The sequence below is a fragment of the Bos indicus genome, chromosome 3 (genome assembly GCF_029378745.1).
Source record: "Bos indicus isolate NIAB-ARS_2022 breed Sahiwal x Tharparkar chromosome 3, NIAB-ARS_B.indTharparkar_mat_pri_1.0, whole genome shotgun sequence".
Taxonomy (NCBI): Eukaryota; Metazoa; Chordata; class Mammalia; order Artiodactyla; family Bovidae; genus Bos; species Bos indicus.
In genome coordinates, this window is record NC_091762.1 from 52,484,769 (window position 1) to 52,508,791 (window position 24,023).

The following is a 24,023-nucleotide window of genomic DNA, read 5'->3' on the forward strand; positions in this document are numbered from 1 at the left end:
GATCTCGGTCATGAAAACAATTTTGCTATTTTAAAGATTTGGACTTTATCCTGAAAGGGAAATCACTAAAGGACTTTAATCAGTGGCTGTTTTGTAAAGTTCACTCTGGATGCAATGTAGAGAATGGATTAGAGATAATAGAAAAAGAGCATAAGGATTCATTTGGGAGGTTTTACAGTAATCCAGGCAAGACAATGGCCTAGTCTCATGTAGTGGCAGTAGCAATGGAGAGAAGTGGCTGGGTTTAAAATATTTTTCAGAGGTAGAATCAGCTACCTTGGTACTTAATTGCTTATGAGAGGTGAAGTAGAAAGAATTGTTAAAGATGATGCCCAGCTTTCTGGGATTCCCTGGTGACTCAGACAGTAAAGAGTCTGCCTGCAATGTGGGAGACCTGAGTTTGATCCCTGGGTCAGGAAGATGCCCTGGAGAAGGAAATGGCAACCCACTCCAGTATTCTTGCATGGAGAATCCCATGGATGGAGGAGCCAGGTAGGCTACAAAGAGTTGGATACGACTGAGTGACTTCACTTTCACTTTCTGGCTTGAGCAATTGAGGAAAAAGTGGGGCCTCACTAGGGTAAAAACTCTAAAGGGAAAGCAAGTTTGGAGGAATAGAGACATGATAAGTTCATTTGAGAAATACTGAATTTTGAGGCCTACAAGATGTCTAGGTAAAGATGTTCTATCAACAGTTGGATATAGCTGTTTGAAAGTCAGGAGAGAGCTGAACTAGAAAATTAAGAAAGAGAACTGAGCTCAAATCTACAGAGAGCTACAGATTTGAGAGTCATTTATGTGTAGATGGTAACTGAAGCCATGGGAAGAAATGAGATCTTTGAGAATGTGTAGAGTGAAAAGAGAAGATGGCCTAGTGAAGAAGAAGCATGAAGAATATCAGCATTTAAGAAGGGCCTGAGAAGGAGATTTGAATTGAGAATTAGCCTGTGTTTCTTATAATTTGTTGGTTTGGGGACTATATGTGTCAGCAGAAATTTTGCTGTTTGTCTCATTTGTTAAAAGGTATTGATGTGAAATTGATAGTTGAACTTATTATTTTTCATTAATAGATGCAGATGAATAAATCTCCAAGTGTGGACCTTAAGGACTTTGGTTTTGCTCCAAAACCTTCTCTTCCCAGTATAGCAAGGTACAAATATAATGTTAATATCTGAGGTAAACTATTCATCATAAACTGTTTCTCCAAATAATCATTTACTCAGAGAAAGATTGTTACTGGCTACCTTTAAATCATAGTAATTAGTTAGTTCTATAATGCGGTAATGACATCATAAGAGTTTTATCTTTTGTACCCCCAGGTTTTTTTAGAACTCTGTAGTTATAGTATACTTTTAACATAGATCAAATCATCTCTTTCTTGGAAAAACTAGTCATCCTATGTGTCATGCTCTCAGGTTATAAACTTAACAGGTGACAAGAGTATACTTTAAAAGGGGAAATCATGTTAGTGTATAAAGTCCAGTCTTTTCTGTTTAGGGCCCACTCTATATTAATAATATCTCAGATTTATAAAATATTTTATAACTTAAAAATTGAGCTTTTATGCATTATTTCTTTTGACCTTAGCAACAACCTGGCTTATAAATCAAGGTATTTTTATCTCATTATATGGATGAAATAACCAAAACTCATATTCCTAGTAAGCAGAGGGCTCTAGATGAGAACTCAGCATTCTTTTCCTATATTATGATGCCTGAAAAATAACAGTATATGTAATTTCCCTTCCAGATAAGGGTATTCCATATGCTGGGATGACATTTAATATACTTAACAGTCAGTACAGAACAGCCACTGACCAATCAGAATAGATGCCAACAGTATTCAAGAGATCCTAGCTTTTGTTATCTAACTGAAAGAAGCATTAGCAATAAATTTTTAAGGCTACACACAGATATCAGAAATCTATGGGGACATGTGAAGATGACTACATGACCTAAGTAGTTGTCACTTCCATTAAACAGAAATTTTTTTTAACCCTTTACTACTCAAGCTAGCACAGTTAATCATAGAAGTACTGAGTAGATGAACCAATTTTTTTCTCACTTATATGAATAAGTAGTTTTCAAAGTCAGATTAATTGTAATATTGTCTTTAACATTTTCATGGTTTTATTTATCTTTATAAAGGTCAGAATATTTAAACACACCTGAATTGCCTATAATGGAGCAGAGGGATCAGCATGAGATCTATACAAAAAGTCAACAACAACCATCTGCATATCAAGACAAAGGTAAATTACTGTTGATATTGACTTGAGAGAGAATATGATTTATCACTACTTTGGACTGACAAGCAATGTTATTGAAAAACCAGCATCTAAAATTATTATCATTACTAACGTCAACATTTTTCTCTTTAGTTATTGAACCAGTTTCAAATTCTTGGGTCTGTTATTTCAGATGGTCTTTCTGTGTCTGTCACAGATTTTTACAATCTTTTCCTACATAGCATTGACTATTTGATTCATGTCAATGTATGGCAAAAACCATCACAATATTGTAAAGTAATTAGCCTCCAATTAAAATAAATTAATTAATTTAAAAAGATAATATGAGGAAAAGCTGAAATATAAGGGCTCTTTGAACATTTAAAGTATTAAAATACCAAACTCTTACTTTTATGTGTCTTTAGAATTATTTGAAATAATTTTTTTTGTTTATAAAATTAGTTTCATTTTACAAAATAGCTGTGTGACCTTGGTAAAATTATTTAACCTCTTTTGAGCTTAATCTTATCTTTAAAATTAAAGAATAGAAAATTTAGTGACTTTAATATCTCTGTAGATCTTAAAACTATAATTTTTACAGTCTCTATGATAATGTGAGACTATAACCCAGTTTATGGGATATAACTCATTTGTAATATAGATTTGCTTTATATCTGTGTCTGTCATTAAATTAATGAAATAATACATATAAATTCTTCAGTGTTGGGCCTGGTTCCTCCTTAGTCCTTATCCTGCCGTTAATAGTACCATTTCTTTGGGTCATGGTACCAATAGCCAGTCTGTTAAAACATGTAAGAAATAATTCTGGCCATAAAGTTGTTTATTCAAGTACCTATACATAGAAATGGTAAGCTTGGGGTTTTCTGAAAACAATTTCTTATGTGTATTGTTTTTTACTTCTATTGCCACCCTTTCTTTTATTCTTTCACTCTATTGCTGTCATTAGCCATAGTTTAAGATCTGAAGTAGGCAAGGACTTGAGTACCCACCACCCCTTAATGACACTGTGGCACTCGTTAGACCCAATATCAAAAAAAAAAAAAAATCCCCTAACCTCACCTAGAATATCAGAGCATTTATCCAATTTGTTGAAAGCCTGAAAAATATCATTACAACATGGATAGAAAGTGTAAGATTGTTAGCCCTCTTATCTTTATCTCTCTTCAACCTATAGCCCTCTAACTTACTCCTTGTATAGCTACTCTATCCCCTGCCCTTCTCCATGCCAGAGTTTATCCTTCCCTCTGATTACTTTCATGTTGTCTTTAAATAGTTTTTCTACTTTTATTTCTTTCCCACCTGCCATTCCAAATGTTATTTTTATTATGATATAAAAGTCTCATCTAAATACTTTAAACCCCAATAATAACTATACCCATCTTTTACTGAACGCCTCCCCCATTTTTTTAAAAGAAGTTGTATAATATAGTAATTAAACTTGCAGGATATAGAAATAATCTGTCTAGGTTCAAATCCTAGCTCATTTAGTAGTTGAGTGACTTTTCAAAACTTCCCAGTTTGTCTCAATTCCATCATCTGGTTATATATTAGGAATTTTAGGATTAAATGAGATAATGTATGTAAAGCCCTTAATATAGTATCTGGTACTATTATTAATAGTAAATGAGTATATTCATTATACTTTTTACACATTAGTCTTTGGTGGCAAAACATATTTTAAATGTATTCAACTATTGCTCTTAAGACTATTTTAAGAAAAACATGGCATTTTTTATCATCTGTATTCCATGTTCAAGAAGAGAAGAAAAAAAGATTTTAGAAATTTTATGATAAAGCATGTTGAATTGTACAATTTAAATTGTAAGGGACCTTTGTGCAACTCTCATTTTACAGTGAAAGAAGCCAAGACTCAAAGAGATTAAATGACTTGTCCAAAATCACATATCTAATTAATGGCAAGGCTAGAAATAGATTCCATATCTCTTGATTCCCAAGCAATACCATTTCTATAAAATGAAATTGACTTTTAATTATCAGTGGAGAATTGAAAATCAAACCTATGATATATGAACTCTTTCAACTTTCCACCCCACAACTATATATTTTTCTGTTTCTGTACTCATCCTTAACTGTTTTAAAAAAAAGAATTATCTTTTCTTCTATTTAAGGTTTATCCTTTCATCTGTAATCTTAATTTTTCCAGTTCTGCCTCCCCTGGAACTTTGGAGACTAACTGTCTCCCTTCTTTTGCCCTTATTTTCAATATCTTCTTGCTATGGTCTCTTGCTTTCCAGCATACAAATATGCTCAAGTCTCTTCCTTCTTTAGCTGCCAGTCCCCATCAAGCCAGGGATTCTCAGGTAGTAAAGAATCTGCCTGCCAAGCAGGAAAATTGGGTTCGGTCCCTGGGTCAGGAAGATCCCCTGGAAAAGGAAATAGCAGGCAACCCACTCCAGTATTCTTGCCTAGGAAATGCCATGGACAAAGGAGCCTGGTGGGTGACAGTCCATGGAGTCGCAAAAGAATTGGACATATGACTTAGCAACTAAACAGCAGCAGCCCATCTAGCCAGATGGTCCTCTTCTCTATATTTCCATTGCACTTTGTACCTACTTCTCTTTGTACAACATAGATATGTATGTGTTCAGTTCAGTTCAGTTGCTTAGTCATGTCCGACACTTTGCGACCCCATGAATCGCAGCACGCCAGGCCTCCCTGTCCATCACCATCTCCCGAAGTTCACTCAAACTCACATCCATCGAGTCGGTGATGCCATCCAGCCATCTCATCCTCTGTCGTCCCCTTTTCCTCCTGCCCCCAATCTCTCCCAGCATCAGAGTCTTTTCTAATGAATCAACTCTTCGCATGAGGTAGCCAAAGTATTGGAGTTTCAGCTTTAGCATCATTCCCTCCAAAGAAATCCCAGGGCTGATCTCCTTCAGAATGGACTGGTTGGATCTCTTTGCAGTCCAAGGGACTCTCAAGAGTCTTCTCCAACCCCACAGTTCAAAAGCATCAATTCTTTGGCGCTCAGCTTTCTTCACAGTCCAACTCTCGAATCCATACATGACCACTGGAAAAACCATAGCCTTGACTAGATGGACCTTTGTTGTCAAAGTAATGTCTCTGCTTTTGAATATGCTATCTAGGTTGGTCATAACTTTTCTTCCAAGGAGTAAGTATCTTTTAATTTCATGGCTGCAGTCACCATCTGCAGTGATTTTGGAGCCCAAAAATATAAAGTCTGACACTGTTTCCACTGTTTCCTCATCTATTTCCCATGAAGTGATGGGACCAGATGCCATGATCTTCATTTTCTGAATGTTGAGCTTTAAGCCAGCTTTTTCACTCTCCTCTTTCACTTTCATCAAGAGGCTTTTTAGTTCCTCTTCATTTTCTGCCTAAGGGTGGTGTCATCTGCATATCTGAGGTTATTGATATTTCTCTCGTGTTATCAAGGTACAAAAGTAGAATAATGTGAACTGGAGTTGGAGGTAGAGTGAAAGCATAGAGAAAGTTTTGGATAGTGTAGAGGTTATTTAAAGTGAAGAAAAATTTTACTGGAGTGAGCTTATACCAGCTTGTGAGAGTATAAGGGGATTCTTTCAGGCATTATTAAACTTTAATTATATAAAGTTTCAATTAAATAAATTATATTAAAAACTAAGACTATAAATATTAAAAACTAACCATTTCCTCATTATTCTATTTTACTATTTTTTTTACATTTTACTATTATCCGTATTCCTGGTGGCTCAGTGGGTAAAATCTGCCTGCAGTGCAGGAGGACCATGTTCGATCCCTGGCTTGGGAAGATCCCCTGGAGAAGGAAATGGCAACCCACTCCAGTATTCTTGCCTGGAGAATGCCATGGACAGAGGAACATGATGGGCTACAGTCCATGGTGTCACAAAGAGTCAGACACGACTGAGTAACTAACACTAACACATGAAATTTACATCTATATTTGTATTTATACGATGGAAATACTTCATGAAGAGGTGTTATTGTGCATTTCTTCCAACTTTGCATTCAGTTGTGTCACACTGGTAGCTTGAAATCAAGCTACCAGTGTGACACATAGTGGGAATCTTTACATCGTAGAAGTCAGCAAACAATACAAATCATGGCTTGACTTATTGTTTATACTTAAGAAAGTGATGGAGAAAATGTTACAAGTTAGGTTTGTCAGTGTCATGTCTGTAGCCCTTACATTGTGGATAGCATGGAAAATTGAAAGAATATGCTTCTAGCATTGGAAAATTATTATCTAATTCAGCAAAGAAGTTGCTTAAGTCTTTGGTTGAATGAATGAAGTTCCAACATGTCTTTGTTGTTTTACTTTTATTAAAGAAAGAAAGTGAAGTCGCTCAGTCATGTCTGACTCTTTGCAACCCCATGGACTGTAGCCTACCAGGCTTCTCTGTCCATGGGATTTTCCAGGCAAGAATACTGGAGTGGGTTGCCATTTCCTTCTCCAACTTTTATTAAAGTCAACTAAAATATCAACCAACATTTGAATTGACAAATGAATGTGAGAACTACATTTATCAATTGCAACCATATGTTGATACAGAACAAGAGTTTGGCAAAATTCAATAGAAACATTCAGTGATAATCAATTAGATGTGTGGAATTTACAATTGAGCGTGCTATGTATTTTATCATGTGTAAATTGTGTGCTACACATCCTTTCAGTTCGGTTCAGTTCAGTTGCTCAGTCGTGTCTGACTCTTTGCGACCCCATGAACCACAGCACCCCAGGCCTCCCTGTCCATCACCAACTCTCAGAGTCCACACAAACCCATGTCCATTGTATCGGTGATGCCATCTAACCATCTCACCTACTGTTGTCCCCTTCTCTTCCTGCCCTCAATCTTTCCCAGCATCAGAGTCTTTTCAAATGAGTCAGCTCTCCGCATCAGGTGGCCAAAGTATTGGAGTTTCAGCTTCAACATCAGTCCCTCCAATGAACACCCAGGACTGACCTCCTTTAGGATGGACTGGTTGGATCTCCATGCAGTCCAAGGGACTCTCAAGAGTCTTCTCCAACACCACAGTTCAAAAGCATCAATTCTTTGGTGCTCAGCTTTCTTTATAGTCCAACTCTCACATCCATACATGACTACTGGAAAAACCATAGCCTTAACTAGACAGACCTTTGTTGGCAAAGTAATATCTCTGCTTTTCAATACGCCATCTATTTGGTCATAACTTTCCCTCCAAAGAGCAAGCATTTTTTAATTTCATGGCTGCAATCACACATCCTTTACATATAATAAATATATATAATACATATATATGCACAAGATTTTTTGGAGAAACAAATTATTACTATTTATTAACACACTACTGTGGAAAACTGCACAGGTAAAGACATTTAGTTTCCATAATAATCATATGTGTTAGGTACTATTATCCCTGTTCTGCAGAAGAGAAAACTAGGCTCAGAGTTTAAATTACTTGTCTAATATCATCCAACCAGTAAATCAGAGAGGTGGAATTTTCACCTGGGTAGTCTGACTCTAACTCAGGCTACATACAATGGGTAGTCTGGCTCTAAACCCAGGTTATATACAGTGGATAACACTGAGGATATTTTAGCAGGAGAAAAATAAAGATATATTTTCATAGCAATATTCAAAATTAACTGCTTGTAAGGAAAGGAGATGGGATAGGAAGCCCATTTTAGAAGCTATTACAATCCAATCTTGGAATAAGATTATTCTTATGCAGAAATTAAGAGGGAAAATTAATTTTATTTAGAAAAATACCTTGAAAATTAAATTTAGTGTAGTAATCAATCACTACATGTAATGTAAATAAAACTGGTTGACTAAAAAAAAAAAAAAAAAAAACTGGTTGACTATAGTACTCAATAATGCTTGACCCCAGTGCTTTAGAAAACTACTACTCAAGACCTCTGTTTAGTATTAATAGTTGAAAAATGTGTTTCATATGTCAATAGATAATGATGCTTATGGTTTTAAAAGTACCTATACTTACTTACTTCTCTTCTTGAAGAGAGTAAGTACCTATACTTACTCTCTTCAAGAAAATTAGAGATACCAAGGGATTATTTCATGCAAAGATGGGCTCGATAAAGGACAGAAATGGTATGGACCTAACAGAAGCAGAAGATATTAAGAAGAGGTGGCAAGAATACACAGAAGAACTGTACAAAAAAGATCTTCACAACCCAGATAATCATGATGGTGTGATCACTCATCTAGAGCCAGACATTCTGGAATGTGAAGTCAAGTGGGCCTTAGAAAGCATCACTACAAACAAAGCTGGTAGAGGTGATAGAATTCCAATGGAGCTATTCCAAATCCTGAAAGATGATGCTGTGAAAGTGCTGCACTCAATATGCCAGCAAATTTGGAAAACTCAGCAGTGGCCACAGGACTGGAAAAGGTCAGTTTTCATTCCAATCGCAAAGAAAGGCAATGCCAAAGAATGCTCAAACTACCGCACAATTGCACTCATCTCACATGCTAGTAAAGTAATGCTCAAAATTCTCCAAGTGAGGCTTCAATAGTATGTGAACCGTGAACTTCCTGATGTTCAAGCTGGTTTTAGAAAAGGCAGAGGAACCAGAGATCAAATTACCAACATCCCCTGGATCATGGAAAAAGCAAGAGAGTTCCAGAAAAACATCTATTTCTGCTGTATGCCAAAGCCTTTGACTGTGTGGATCACAATAAACTGTGGTAAATTCTGAAAGAGATGGGAATACCAGACCACCTGACCTGCCTCTTGAGAAATCTGTATGCAGGTCAGGAAGCAACAGTTAGAACTGGACATGGAACAACAGACTGGTTCCAAATAGGAAAAGGAGTACGTCAAGGCTGTATATTGTCACCCTCCTTATTTAACTTCTATGCAGAGTACATCATGAGAAACGCTGGACTGGAAGAAACACAAGCTGGAATCAAGATTGCCTGGAGAAATATCAATAACCTCAGATATGCAGATGACACCACCCTTATGGCAGAAAGTGAAGAGGAACTAAAAAGCCTCTTGATGAAAGTGAAAGAGGAGAGTGAAAAAGTTGGCTTAAAGCTCAACATTCAGAAAACGAAGATCATGGCATCTGGTCCCATCACTTCATGGGAAATAGATGGAGAAACAGTGGAAACAGTGTCAGACTTTATTTTTCTGGGATCCAAAATCACTGCAGATGGTGACTGCAGCCATGAAATTAAAAGACACTTGCTCTTTGGAAGGAAAGTTATGACCAACCTAGATAGCATATTCAAAAGCAGAGACATTACTTTGCCAACAAAGGTCCATCTAGTCAAGGCTATGGTTTTTCCTGTGGTCATGTATGAATGTGAGAGTTGGACTGTGAAGAAGGCTGAGCACCAAAGAATTGATGCTTTTGAACTGTGGTGTTGGAGAAGACTCTTGAGAGTCCCTTGGACTGCAAGGAGATCCAACCTGTCCATTTTGAAGGAGATCAGCCCTGGGATTTCTTTGGAAGGAATGATGCTGAAGCTGAAACTCCAGTACTTTGGCCACCTTATGCGAAGAGTTGACTCATTGGGAAAGACTCTGATACTGGGAGGGATTGGGGGCAGGAGGAGAAGGGGACGACAGAGGATGAGATGGCTGGATGGCATCACCAACTCGATGGACGTGAGTCTGAGTGAACTCCGGGAGTTGGTGATGGACAGGGAGGCCTGGCGTGCTGCGATTCATGGGGTTGCAAAGAGTTGGACATGACTGAGCAACTGAACTGAACTGATACTTACTTATGGGAGAAGGCAATGGCAACCCACTCCAATACTCTTGCCTGGAAAATCCCATGGACGGAGGAGCCTGGTAGGCTGCAGTCCATGGGGTTGCACAGAGTTGGACACGACTGAAATGACTTAGCATCAGCAGCATACTTACTTACAAACACATGACAGATTTTTCTTGATGGACCTATTCTATAACTTCAAGTGAAAAAGCCCCTCAACAATTCTGTTCAACAAAAATCTTAATGCATATGTAAACTAGAATTTGACAGATGCGATTAAAAGTAATTTCTCATTTTCAGAAGTTTTGAAAGTGAACTTTGAATTGGGAAATGAAATTTGGGATGACTTTGATGATGAAAACTTAGTAGAAATTACTAGCTTTTCAGCTGAAACTGAGAAGACAAAAACATCAGGTAAATAGCATGAAATATATTTCATTTGTATGTATTTTTGTATATATTTATTGTATGTATTTAATTTTAAATGTATGTATTTTAGAATGAAATAATTCATGAGAAATTCCTCGAATGTTTTTCAGTCAAGTTTTTTAAACTAATTTTATTTGCCTTTTTGGTGCGTGTACTTAATTAGCTTTGATTTATTCAGATTATAGTTTTTAGCAAAACTAAAAATGTGGCCCTCTCACACATAACATTTCCTATCCCTAGCACAGAGGTCAAGGTTATTCCATAATGGTGATATAGCGAATGAGTTTTTTCTATTCTGTTGTCCCTTCTGTTGCTAAAGGCTGTATTAAAATTAAGATTTATTGAATTTTCCCTCATAAAAGAGACTATCCTGCTCTACATTTTAAGATTTACATGGTCTGGTAATGTTTTTGAAAGACAAAAATGTTCCACTTTTTTTAACTTTTTATTTTGCATTGGGGTATAGCTGATTAACAATGTTGTGATAGTTTCAGGTGAACAGTGAAGGGACTCGGCCATACATATACATGTAACCATTCTCCCCCAAACTCCATATATATACATGTAACCATTCTCCACCAAACTCCTGTCCCATCCATGCTGCCACATAACATTGAGCAGCGTTCCATGTGCTATACAGTAGGTCCTTGCTGGTTGCTGGGGTTGGCAGGGGCAGAGAGGAAGATGGGGGGCAGCAATAGTTAGGGAGTTTAGGATGGACATGTAAACAACTGCTATATTTTAAAATATTCCATTTTTTAAAATATTCTTATATGCTAGTAAACAACATAAAATATTATTTCTAGCAGAAATAATACATGAATTGACTTTTCAGGTGTAAATAATTAAGAGGAAACAATTAGTTTCTCCTGTATTAGATATTGTGTTTAAATCATATACAATCCAAAAATAATGGAACTAGGCCTTTGAGTTACTGGCAAATTCAGCCTATTTCACTAAAACAGAGAAGTGAAAACCTTGATAAGTATAAGACAAGATAGCGAGATGGAGAGACTCTGTCCCAGGATGGCTGATGGCAGGAAATCAGCCCTTTGCAGATCACTGAAAATATTGAATAACTTTGACTTGATCATTTACATGGCTTATAAATGAATAAAAGTGGTTTGGGGGCCTTTTAATATAGTGACTAATAAGCTAACCTATGTGTTATGTAGTTTTAATCCATTAACTTCACTCCTTTGTTTTATATATGTACAGTAAATTTAATTGTTGAGAATTTTCATTCTCTCTTTGACCAGATCATGTCTTTTTGGAGAGAGTCCTTGTAGAACTTGTGAAAAGCTTTATTCATCTGTTTCCTGGTATTTTATTTCAAAATGTTATCTCTTTACCTAGGATTTGGAAACACTTTGAGTTCAAGTACTGGGGAAAGTAAGCTACCATTCCAAGAATCAAAAGGCCAGTTCCAAAGAGAATCATCTAAGAGGCAAGTTTTAGAACTTTGGTTTCAAATACTTACGACTTTATATTTTTATGACATGTAAGTAGAGAGGAGGATCATGTCATTAGATGGCAGAGAAGCAGTAGGGTATCAGCCAAGCTAAGCCCTCTTAATCTTAGAGCAGTATTTCTCAAAGTCCTCTTGTCAGACCACACAAATCAAAATTGCCGTGTGTGTGTGTGTGTGTGTGTGTGCGTGCTTAGTCACTCAGTTATGTCCAACTCCTAGGGGAACACATTAAAAATGCACATTCCTGGGCCCCCATGCTAGACTTACTACTGAATCATGGTCTTTGGGGCTGAGGTGAGGAATCCTCACTTTTCACAAGACGTGAAAACTGAATAAGAGTTTGACAGGGAGATGGACTTCCCTGGTGGTTCAGTGGTTAAGAATCTGCCTTCCAGTGTAAGGAACACAGGTTCGATCCCTAGTTAGGGAACTAAGATCCCATTTGCCGTGGGGCAACTAAGCTCACACACTGCAACTTCTGAGCCCACATGCTGTAATGGAAGGATCTCGCCTGCTGCAACATAGATCCCAAAGATCCTGTGTGTTGCATCTAAGATCAGACACAGCCAAAAATAAATAAACATTACAAAAACAAAACCGAGTTTAACAGGTATAAAAGAAAAGACTAATAGCTGAAAAAAGAAGAGACGTGAAAGGCAAAGGAGAAGAGGAAAACTATACCTCTTTGAATGCAGAGTTCCAAAGAGTAGCAAGGAGAGATAAGAAAGCCTTCCTCAGTGATCAATGCAGAGAATTAGAGAAAAACAACAAAATGGGAAAGACTAGAGATCTCTTCAAGAAAATTTGAGATACCAAGGGAACAATTCATGCAAAGATGGGCACAATAAAGGACAGAAATGGTAGGGACCTAACAGAAGCAGAAGATATTAAGAAAAGGTGGCAAGAATACAAAGAAGAACTATACAAAAAAAGGTCTTCATGACCCAGATAACCACGATGGTGTGATCACTCACCTAGAGCCAGGTATCCTGAAATGCAAAGTCAAGTGGGCCTTAGGAAGCATCACTACGAACAAAGCTAGTGGAGGTGATGGAATTCCAGTTGAGCTATTTCAAATCCTACAAGATGATGCTGTTAGAGTGCTGCAGTCAGTATGCCAGCAAATTTGGAAAACTCAGCGGTGGCCACAGGACTGGAAAAGGTCAGTTTTCATTCCAATCCCAAAGAAAGGCAATGCCAAAGAATGCTCAAACTACTGCACAATTGCACTCATCTCACACACTTGCAAAGTAATGCTCAAAATTCTCCAAGCGAGGCTTCAATAGTACGTGAACCGTGAACTTCCAGAGGTTCAAGCTGAATTTAGAAAAGGCAGAGGAACCAGAGATCAAATTGCCAACATCCGGTGGATCAACAAGAAAGCAAGAGAGTTCCAGAAAAACATCTATTTCTGCTGCGTTGACTACGCCAACACCTTTGACTGTCGGGAACACAACAAACTGGAAAATTCTGGGAAAGATGGGAATACCAGACCACCTGACCTGCCTCCTGAGAAAACTGTATGCAGGTCAAGAATCAGCAGTTAGAACTGGACATGGAACAGCAGACTGGTTCCAAATCAGGAAAGGAGTACGTCAAGGCTGTATATTGTCATCCTGCTTATTTAACTTATATGCAGAGTACATCATGAGAAATGCTGGGCTGGGTGAAGCACAAACTGGAATCAAGATTTCTGGGAGAAATATCAATAACCTCAGATATGCAGATGACACCACCCTTATGGCAGAAAGTGAAGAAGAACTAAAGAGCCTCTTGATGAAGGTGAAAGAGGAGAGTGAAAAAGTTGGCTTAAAGCTCAACATTCAGAAAACGAAGATCATGGCATCCAGTCCCATCACTTCATGGCAAATAGATCAGGAAACAATGGAAACAGTGTCAGACTTTATTTTCTTGGGCTCCAAAATCACTGCAGATGGTGACTGCAGCCATGAAATTAAAAGATGGTTGCTTCTTGGAAGAAAAGCTATGACCAACCTAGATAGCACATTAAAAAGCAGAGACATTACTTTGCCAACAAATGTCTATCTAGTCAAGGCTATGGTTTTTCCAGTGGTCACGTATGGATGTGAGAGTTGGACCGTAAAGAAAGCTGAGTGCCAAAGAATTGATGATTTGAACTGTGGTGTTAGAGAAGGCTTTTGAGAGTCCCTTGGACTACAAGGAGATCCAACCAGTCCATCCTAAAGGAAATCAGTCCAAATATTCATTGGAAGGACTGATGCTGAAGCTGAAACTGCAATACTTTGGCCACCTGATACAAAGAACTGACTCATTGGAAAAGACCCTGATGCTGGGAAAAATTGAAGGCTGGAGGAGAAGGGGATGACAGAGGATGAGATGGTTGGATGGCATCACCGACTCAATGAACATGAGTTTGAATAAACTCCTGGAGTTGGTGATGGACAGGGAGGCCTGGCATGCTACAGTCCATGGGGTCACAAGGAGTCAGACATGACTGAGCAACTGAACTGTATGCATTCCAGGTAGAAGAGTGTATGTAAAGGGATAAGGTTTGAAAAGGCATCTGGTGCTCAAGGGTCAGTAAAGTGGGTCAATGTTGGCACAGAATTAAGGCTGAGATTGCTGAGGTCTGTGAGGGGCCATATTTAGATACCTGTGCTGTATCCAGTACGTCAGAGTTCACAAACTCAAACTGCTTCCAGATCTGATGGGCCAAGGGTAACTGCAGAGTGCCCCCTCTAAAGGAAATAACCACTGCTCAGAGTTAACCAGATGTTGCAGTGCAGGAACTGTAAGTCTAGTGTTGTCAGATTTTCTGATTTTTCAAAAAAGCTAAGAATCTAAAATTTATGTGACATCTCCTGACATTTAAATTTTGACAACTAATTTTTTTAAGTATCTGCAGCACCCCTTATCCAAAAAATAATAATAATGCTTATAGACCCATTGTAGCCTAGCCAGCTCTGGGTTCTGATCTCCACAGTAGGCAGTGAAGAACCATCCAAGATATTTAAGCTATATTTGTATGCAGGTCAGGAAGCAACAGTTAGAACTGGACATGGAACAACAGACTGGTTCCAAATAGGAAAAGGAGTACGTCAAGGCTGTATATTGTCACCCTCCTTATTTAACTTCTATGCAGAGTACATCATGAGAAACGCTGGACTGGAAGAAACACAAGCTGGAATCAAGATTGCCTGGAGAAATATCAATAACCTCAGATATGAAGATGACACCACCCTTATGGCAGAAAGTGAAGAGGAACTAAAAAGCCTCTTGATGAAAGTGAAAGAGGAGAGTGAAAAAGTTGGCTTAAAGCTCAACATTCAGAAAATGAAGATCACGGCATCTGGTCCCATCACTTCATGGGAAATAGATGGGGAAACAGTGGAAACAGTGTCAGACTTTATATTTTTGGGCTCCAAAATCACTGCAGATGGTGACTGCAGCCATGAAATTAAAAGACGCTTGCTCCTTGGAAGAAAAGTTATGACCAACCTGGACAGCATATTGAAAAGCAGAGACATTACTTTGCCAACAAAGGTCCATCTAGTCAAGGCTATGGTTTTTCCAGTGGTCATGTATGGATGTGAGAGTTGGACTGTGAAGAAGGCTGAGCGCCGAAGAATTGATGCTTTTGAACTGTGGTGTTGGAGAAGACTCTTGAGAGTCCCTTGGACTGCAAGGAGATCCAACCAGTCCATTCTAGAGGAGATCAGCCCTGGGATTGCTTTGGAAGGAATGATGCTAAAGCTGAAACTCTAGTACTTTGGCCACCTCATGCGAAGAGTTGGCTCATTGGAAAAGACTCTGATGCTGGGAGGGATTGGGGGCAGGAGAAGAAGGGGACGACAGAGGATGAGATGGCTGGATGGCATCACCAACTCGATGGACGTGAGTTTGAGTGAACTCCGGGAGTTGGTGATGGGCAGGGAGGCCTGGCGTGCTGCAGTTCATGGGGTTGCAAAGAGTTGGACATGACTGAGCGACTGAACTGAACTGAACTGAAGGCTATTTAAGCTTATAACTATTAAAGTTATATAATTCAATCAGAAAAATACCATTCCAGCAGTGATATGTAGAATGAATTGTAGAGGGTAGGACCACCAGGAGCATAGTGGCCAGTGAGAAAGGCAGGCTATGATAAGTCCTCAACTGGGGCAGAGGTGAGAGAAACTGAGAGAGAGAATTGGATTTTTGAGTCATTTCAAGAATAGATTTAGAAATTGATAGAATATTGCAGTAAAGGAACAGGGAAGAATAAATGACAAGTGGGTAGACATAAATATTATTTAAGGATATACAGCATATGAGACATTTGAAAAAAAATATATTAGAAGTGTTCAACGTAAAGTATCTTTGTAGAAATGTAAAATACATTTGTATGTTGTACTTGATTAGAACGTAAGGGAGAGAAGTTATAGCCAGAACCAAAACTTTCCCACAGAGAAGAAATATTGGTAACTTTTTATTCAGGGTTCAGTTTTCTACTAAACAGTTATTTCTCCTACTTTAAAAAATTTTTTTAAGTTTGTAAGTGTCATATGATATTTTTGCTATTATTTAGTCATTTTACTGAACATTAGTATCTACATCACAGAATCATAGATTTCATAGAATTCCAGAGTTGAAAGGAACCATCCAACATTACCGGCAAGTAATCGTGCTGTTTCCACCAAGACAATTCCAGTGACCAGGAGCTTATTCATTCTATAGTGCTTGTTTCATGTTTGGATTTCTCAGGTCATTCACTAGCTTTTAAAATTTGTCTTTTTATCATTTCCATTCATTGGTTCTAACTCTAAGTCATACACAGTAAACAGATTAGACGCATCACAGTGGAACAAAGCCATGGGTATAAAGAAAGTAGGCAAATCAAAGTAGGAAAGTAATAAGGCATATGAATAGTGTTGTGCACCACAACTTTAGAAAAGTACAAATAATTTTGGAAGAGTTTAAAAGTGACCAACAGAAAATAGGTGGGTTTAAAATGGAGTTCTATCAAGAAACCTCTGAGAAACTGGTGCCAAAAGTTGCTGCTGGGAAGGCCTGTGAGCGCTGAGGGTCTATGATGAAAAGGAGACACATGCTCTTCCTTTCATACTCTTTTTACTGTTTTAATTCCTTGCCATTCCTTGCTATAAGAGATAAAAAGATTCTGTCCTAGCAATATGTGTGATTCTTCCCTACACCATCTACTATTTGTGGCTCCTTGCATGACTGTCACATTTTAGCCTGTGTCAGCTTAAATTGTCACCTCCTCAGAGTGGCATCCATGACCGTCTTTTTAAAGGGGGTTTGTGCTCCACACTGTTATCTACTATATTATTACTCAGTTCATTTCCTTCATATCACTTCAGGATCTGTAATTATGTTTACTGTTTGTTTATTGTCTGCACCTCTATAGATGATCACCTCCTAAAGATTTGTTTACTACTTATACTTAGCTCCTAGTGCAATATCTGGCTTATGGTAGTGAATCATGAAATGTTTTTTAATGAATGAATTTAATATAAAAGATTAAAGATGAACACTAATATACAGTTACACATGAGAAGATAACTAGAGATGTCTGTCTACAGTGAGACCAAAATAGGGAAAGGATACTAAAAGTTAAGCAAGTGGGATTTAGAGAAGATTTATGGACTGCTTGATTACAGATGACTAAGACTCAATTCTAATGAAAACTGCTGAATGATTGTTTCTGTAGGCCTTTAAAAGTAGTATTCATATTTAATTTGGAATATACAAATTGCTTTTTTGTCAAAAAGAAAGAAGAGACACCAATTTCACCATGAGTCTAAGAAATAGAGCATCAATTTTATGGGTGATGAATATGATAAGCTAATCATACTTTCCAAAGAATTACTATTGATCTAAATTAGAATGGTTTGTTTCTCTTATATGCCACAATTGACCAAGTAATTCATTTTGATTTTTAGTTTTGTTTCATCACATGAGAAGCCAGATATTTATTTATCAAATTCTGCTGTGTCCAAGTTTGGTGCATCCTCCATGACACAATTACCTCAACAATCTGGAAATGCAAGTATTATAAGAAGAAACACTTCTCTCTTTTTTCTTTTAAATACTGCCTGAATAGTTAAACCTTCAGTGGTTGCTGACTTTTTTAACCTTAAAATATAGGTCCATTTACAAGAAAGAAAACAACAAAGTCTGTCACCAGAGATTGAAAAGCTATGCTTTACTCGCTCTGAAAAAATATCAAACTCTTCAAATTTTAATGATAAAGTGGATTGCTTTATTAGAAATGAATGTAAAAAGGAGATTGATTTCAGGTAAGAACTCTTTAAAAATATTTTAAGACTATACAAGTGAAAGCTTTCTACAAAGAATTTCAGCATTCCTTTTCCCTTGGTTCATTTTAAGGATCAGAACCTAAATGTTTTATTTACTTAAAGATGTAAAAATTTTAGACCTCTGGTTAGCTAAGCTCCCTAAGATAATTCAAAATATCAAATATCTCAATTTTTGAGAACCTATGTATTTGATGCTAGTACTTAAAACACTGTATTACATTGATAAACTTTTTTACTAATTTGAATACAATATGTTGATAATATGAAATATGAGGTCACTTGAGAAATGAGATCAGCTAATTTTTCTAATGTTCTAGTTGTATTTCAGCCACCAGGTTCTGTTATAATTCTACAGGTTCAAAGAAGAAGTCAGGTTAAGTCTAATCAGTGCCCCTACTGCTGATCGTTTTTATGGTTACCTTTAGCAGTTTCCGTTTCCCTCTTGAATAGTCAAGGTTTTGAGACCTGTTGACAGTGATTAAATGGCACTACTTTCCAATATGTCTAAAGAAATATCTATCTAATATACTTGTCTCTACCTTTCATAGTTCATGAATTCTAATTTCCTCCAGACTTCCTATAAGATTATGCCTATTGAAGTTCGTTTGATAAATTACCTCTCAGCAATCTTAAAGTTTATCCATTTTATATATTTAGTACATTATTTATTATAAATCTGTGTTATAAAAATAGTTAACTTTTACATTTGCTTTTTCCCCCAGTAGGTATCATCCTGATGATGAAGCTGACGAAATAAAGTCTTTTCTGGGAATATTTGATGGTATCTTCTAAAACAGACAAAAATGCTTTTTATATTAATAAGACAAATTATAAGGACACCTTACAAAGCATGATTTTTATTTTTAAAAAGCAGTTCATACTTGTTCAGATTTTCTGTTCTTGGATTTGACCAACTTTGTTGACTTTTTTTGCAACAAAATATTTGGACTGATTTTTTCCCCCATAATATTGTAACTTCATGAAAAGCACTTTTACAGAGGCTTTGTTTCATAAGCTGATAATTAAGCTTCATTTAGAAATAACTATTTGGTTATTAATTGGATTTAGACCAGAACCAATTTAATATTATCTTAAGAATAAATTCTGGGAAGGCAAAATGTTTGTAGGTCAGTAAATCTATTTATTGTATCAATTTTTCACCATTAATTTTTTTTACTAAAGATTTTTAAGAATCCAGTGGCTGTCTGAACCTGTTCTTATATCATTTCAAGCAACAATAAAGGAAACATTAATCAGTGTAGACTGTCTTCCTTTAACTTGTTTTTTAATGTGGTGATTTCTAACTTTGTTATGTGGATTTTTAATACAGCAAAAGTTATTTGATATTATTTTCCAGTGAGTTATCTCTCAGATTTCTTTATTAATAAGTAGTATCATAGGCACGCTAAGCAGTGTTTATTATCTAATTTATTTATAGATACAGTGTGAAGTTGAAGCTACTTCAGAAGCTTTAGGAATTTTTCTTCAGATGTAAAAGCCTTAGAGACAAGAGAAGTAGAGAAGAAGATGAGGTTGTTGGCTGTTATTAGTAAACATTTATGAGGCATCATATGTATTAAACTTAGAACAAGTTTAAGACTTTGTCTCTGTTGAAAAGTAAGAGCAACCAGCCCTTATTTTAGTCGTCTTTACAATTGGTGTTTCTGCATCTGAATCAATCATGCTACAACCTTTAAAGGTTATTAAACACCATTAAAATGAAAAATTGGTTCACTGCAGTCTGCTCATCTAGCATACATAGACTTTGACACTAAAGAAATAGCAGTTTAATTTAAGAAGACTTATTGTGATCTGCTAAGTGAAAAGTACTATGCCTGGTAGTGCAAAGGATACAAATGATGAAGACACTACTTTTGCTCTCATGGAGCTTTACATTCTGGCAGAGAAGTTAAGACCTATAATATAACAATAATAAATATAGACTACATTAGAGAAGTGGGCCTCAAGTTTCAGGATGTGTTGGAATATTCTAGAGAGCTTATTTGAAAACAAATTGCTGAGCACCATACCCAGTTTCTGACTCAATAGATCTGACATGGGGCCTAGAATGTGCACTTCTAACACATTCCCAAGTGATGCTGATACTGCTATTCCAGGGACTACACTTTGAGAATCACTGCAATAGAGATTTAAAGAACTATAGGAGTTCTGGAATTCCCTGATGGTACAGTGGAAGGGGTCCACCTGCCAACATAGAGGACACGGGTTCAATATCTGGTCCGGGAAGATTCCACATGCCATGGAGCAGCTAAGCCTGTGTACCACAACTACTGAGTCTGCACTCTAGAGACAGGTCACCCCAATTGCTGAGCCCATGTGCTGCAACTGAAGCCTGTACACCTAGAGCCTGTGCTCCACACCAAGAGAAGCCACCACAGTGAGATGCCCGCACCACAATGAAGAGTAGCCCCTGCTAGCCGCAACTAGAGAAAGCTTGCGTACGCAACGAAGACCCAGCTCAACCAAAGTAAATAAAGAATATTTTTTAAAAATAAAGAACTATAGGAATCTGTAAGAGAGAGAGTATTATCCTGACTATGGGGTCAAGGAAGCCTTTATAGGGGTAAAAATTTGAACTGAGCTTTGAAAGATGAATAAGATTTTGATGGGCAAATACATGAGAGAAGGACATTGTAGGCAGAGGGGAGAGTTTGAGCAAAGCTCCGAGGGAGGAATAATGAATAGATAATTATAAACATAGGTAAATGTTGTAGATGTTTGATCTGTACCTTGAGGTCACTTTGTGGAAGACTTTAGATGTTAAAATAAGAAGCTTGAACTTTACTCACAAACTGATGTTTCCCAAACTTTGCTCATCATAAGAAATGTATGGATAATATAGTAAGTACACAAACTTGGCAGACTTCATCTCAGAGCAACTAATTCAGAATCACCAGTGAACAGAACTAAGAGTTCTATGGTTTTAAGAAGCACTCCAGGTCACTTTCTATCATCAGGGCAATTTTAGAAACACTTGGGTAGATAATTTGCCATTTGAGCAAGTGCTTACCTGGAAAATTATGTGTATGTTAAATATATGTGATTCAAAACCTTGTTATATATACTGACCGCTTAAAGGAGTACAGTCACTGGGTATTCTTTCCATGAAGTGAATAATAACCCTAAGTTTTCCTATTTATTAGCTATGCTATAAATACATTGGGTTAACTTATTCCTATAGAATGAACCATACAACAGAGTTTTCACAAAAATCTTTGTTGGGTTAAATATCCAGAAGTTTTTTTCGATTAAAAATGTCCTTAATTGGCTGTTTGGCAGCTACCTCATAGGTATGGAGTGAGAATTTAGTAAGCCACTACATAGAAAGTTCTTAGTTTAAGTACTGATACATAGTATGTGTTCAATGAATGGTAACTATTTGTACTGAAAAGAAATATTCCTTAACAGCACTTCAAATAACCCATTGGGAAGGGGTGAGATAATACAATATTTAGTTGTCGTGTCTGAGTTGTGTTAAATCATATAGGACTTGAATAATGAACTCTTGATTTCCACAGATTATCATCCATAGAAAAGATTTTAATCTTAGACCTCCCTCCTATATATACTTCCTCATGCTTTCAAATAGGTCCCCTCCATTCCCATTCCCTCCTTGCCAACACTCTTGGTTGGTTTATGGTCAGAGCACACAAATCTATTTTAATATTATGATAAGTAAAATGTAATTATAAATCTTTGGCATATTCTAATACATTCTAAAGCCAAATACAAATGATTGCTGGATTACTCACTTTTCTAGATGTTATCACAGTTTACTCCTTAGTAGATTATGGAATAGTCTCTTTACCAAGACTCCATTTCTAGAAAATGGGAACAACAGGAACTGTAGGGAATATACTGTTCAAGGACCCCTAACCTAGAGGGAGAGCACTGGATACCAGTGCATCCTAGATAATAACAGGTATGTATAGAAAAGGTACCAGTGAGGAGGAAATCAGGGCAAAGAGGAGTAAACTAAGCTAAGCTTAGAATTAAGCTAAGTGAGTAAGCTAAGAATTTAGTGTGAGTTTTGATTAGTTAGTGGAACAAACAAAACAGAAGGGAAAATGCTGCCACTTACTATTGCTTGGTATTTCAACTCCTGGCTGCCGGTAGTTAAAGACCTTGCTACCTAAAGTCTGATCCGAAGACCAGTAACATGGGAGATACCTGGGAGTTGATTAGAAGGTCTTGGGCCTCCCTCCAGACCTTCTGAGTCAGAATCTGCATTTTAACAAGATCCTCAGGTGATTATATGCACATTAAAGCGTAAGACGCACTTGTTTTCACTGGAAAGGAAGAGAAGAGGATGATATCAGAATTTTAAGAGGATCCATTCCAGAAGACAATTATAAAAGAGTAATGATTATTACTTGGTTTTCTGCACATATATTTCCTATTTTAAATGTAGCATGGTGGTATAGCTCTTCTTTAATTACCTCTCAGTATAGGTTGTTTTCTTCACCAACTGTCTAAATTATCTTTATAATTCTCATACATCAACTGGGTATTTTGTTATGTAGCTTTGAGAGGCACTTAGATACCCTGTAGAGTTTTGTTTTATTAGTGTAACGTAAAAGCAATAATTCAGTCTTCCCTGGTGGCTCAGTAATACAGTCCACCTGCCAATGCAGGAGACACGGTTCGATCCCCGATCCGGGAAGATCCCACATGCCTCGCAGCAACTAAGCCTGTGTGCCACAACTGTTGACCCTGTGCTCTAGAGCCCGGGAGCCACAACTACTAAGCCCACCTGCCACACTACTGAAGTCCGCACACCCTAGATCCTGTGCTCCCCAACAAGAGAAGCCACAGCAATGACAAGCCCATGCATCACAACTGGAGAATATCCCTTTTACTGCTACTAGAGAAGAACATGCTCGCAGTGAAGACCCAGCACAGCCCTAAATAAATAAATAAAATTTTTAAAAATTAGGGCAGATAATTCAAAAGAGCAATCTTTGTCTTTCTTTTCACATTTCAATTCAGAAACCTTTCCCTAAACTAACACCTGCCTTAAAAATCCCTACATACTTCAGCAAAACAAAATGAACCCAAACAAATCCAAACAAAATAACCCAAACCCCACATAGCATTCTAAAAGATTTAGAAAAGTGTCCATAAACCTACAGTCATGAATTTTATGTTTAGTTATAAAATGTTTTATTAAAAGAGGAATTAAAATTCAGCTGACATTAACATTTTGCCTGAATTTACCTCCTGTGACAGTAGATGGCTTCAAACCTTTAAAATTATACAAATGACTAAAGTCACCTTTGTTTTTATTATTTCTAAATTGTTAACTTTGGAAACAACTTTTACCAATTAGAACTTTTTTTAAAGCTAAAAGAATTTTGCTACAATTTTTTTTCAAGTTTATTTTAGCAAGACAAATTATTCAGGTTACAGATTATCAAAAGATCAACTCAATTTTAAGTCTCATTAAAAAGAAAAAAAGCCAAAAACCTAAAAACAATGAAAATACAGAAATAAAGGAAATTCATCAACAGGTCTCTAAACTTGAAAATGGAGACAGAAATTAATTTGCACAACTCACTCATCCACTTTTGCCTCCATTTGTCCTAGGGCTTGCTTGATAACATGGTCAAATTTTTATTTTTGTCATGTACATGCTCATTTTCTTGACCATTTGACTTTTGGTTTTCCTTTTCCACTGAGGTTCTGGTCTCATGTTCCTGGTAGGAATCTATTTTCAAGTATAGGAGTATCTCTTCTGAATAGACAATAGACTGGAGTCATGTTCAAATTTTCAGCCTCATTTCACTAGATGCATTTTTCTTTAATTTTTCCTTGTTTGTGTTTTCAGGATTTTTTTCATGTTTC

General features: G+C 36.9%; 1 protein-coding gene across 1 annotated transcript in view; it reads left to right on the top strand.

Annotated features, from left to right (window-relative positions):
* HFM1 (helicase for meiosis 1) overlaps positions 1–18,016 on the top strand; it is a 109,238-nt gene extending 91,222 nt beyond the window's left edge. The window contains exons 32-36 of the mRNA XM_070786132.1: positions 1,071–1,150; positions 2,148–2,251; positions 10,257–10,370; positions 11,742–11,832; positions 17,781–18,016. Coding sequence (XP_070642233.1) covers positions 1,071–1,150; positions 2,148–2,251; positions 10,257–10,370; positions 11,742–11,832; positions 17,781–17,937 — 546 coding nt within the window. The 3' untranslated portion in view covers positions 17,938–18,016. The remainder of the gene's footprint in view (positions 1–1,070; positions 1,151–2,147; positions 2,252–10,256; positions 10,371–11,741; positions 11,833–17,780) is intronic.
* Positions 18,017–24,023: the final 6,007 nt, after the last annotated feature.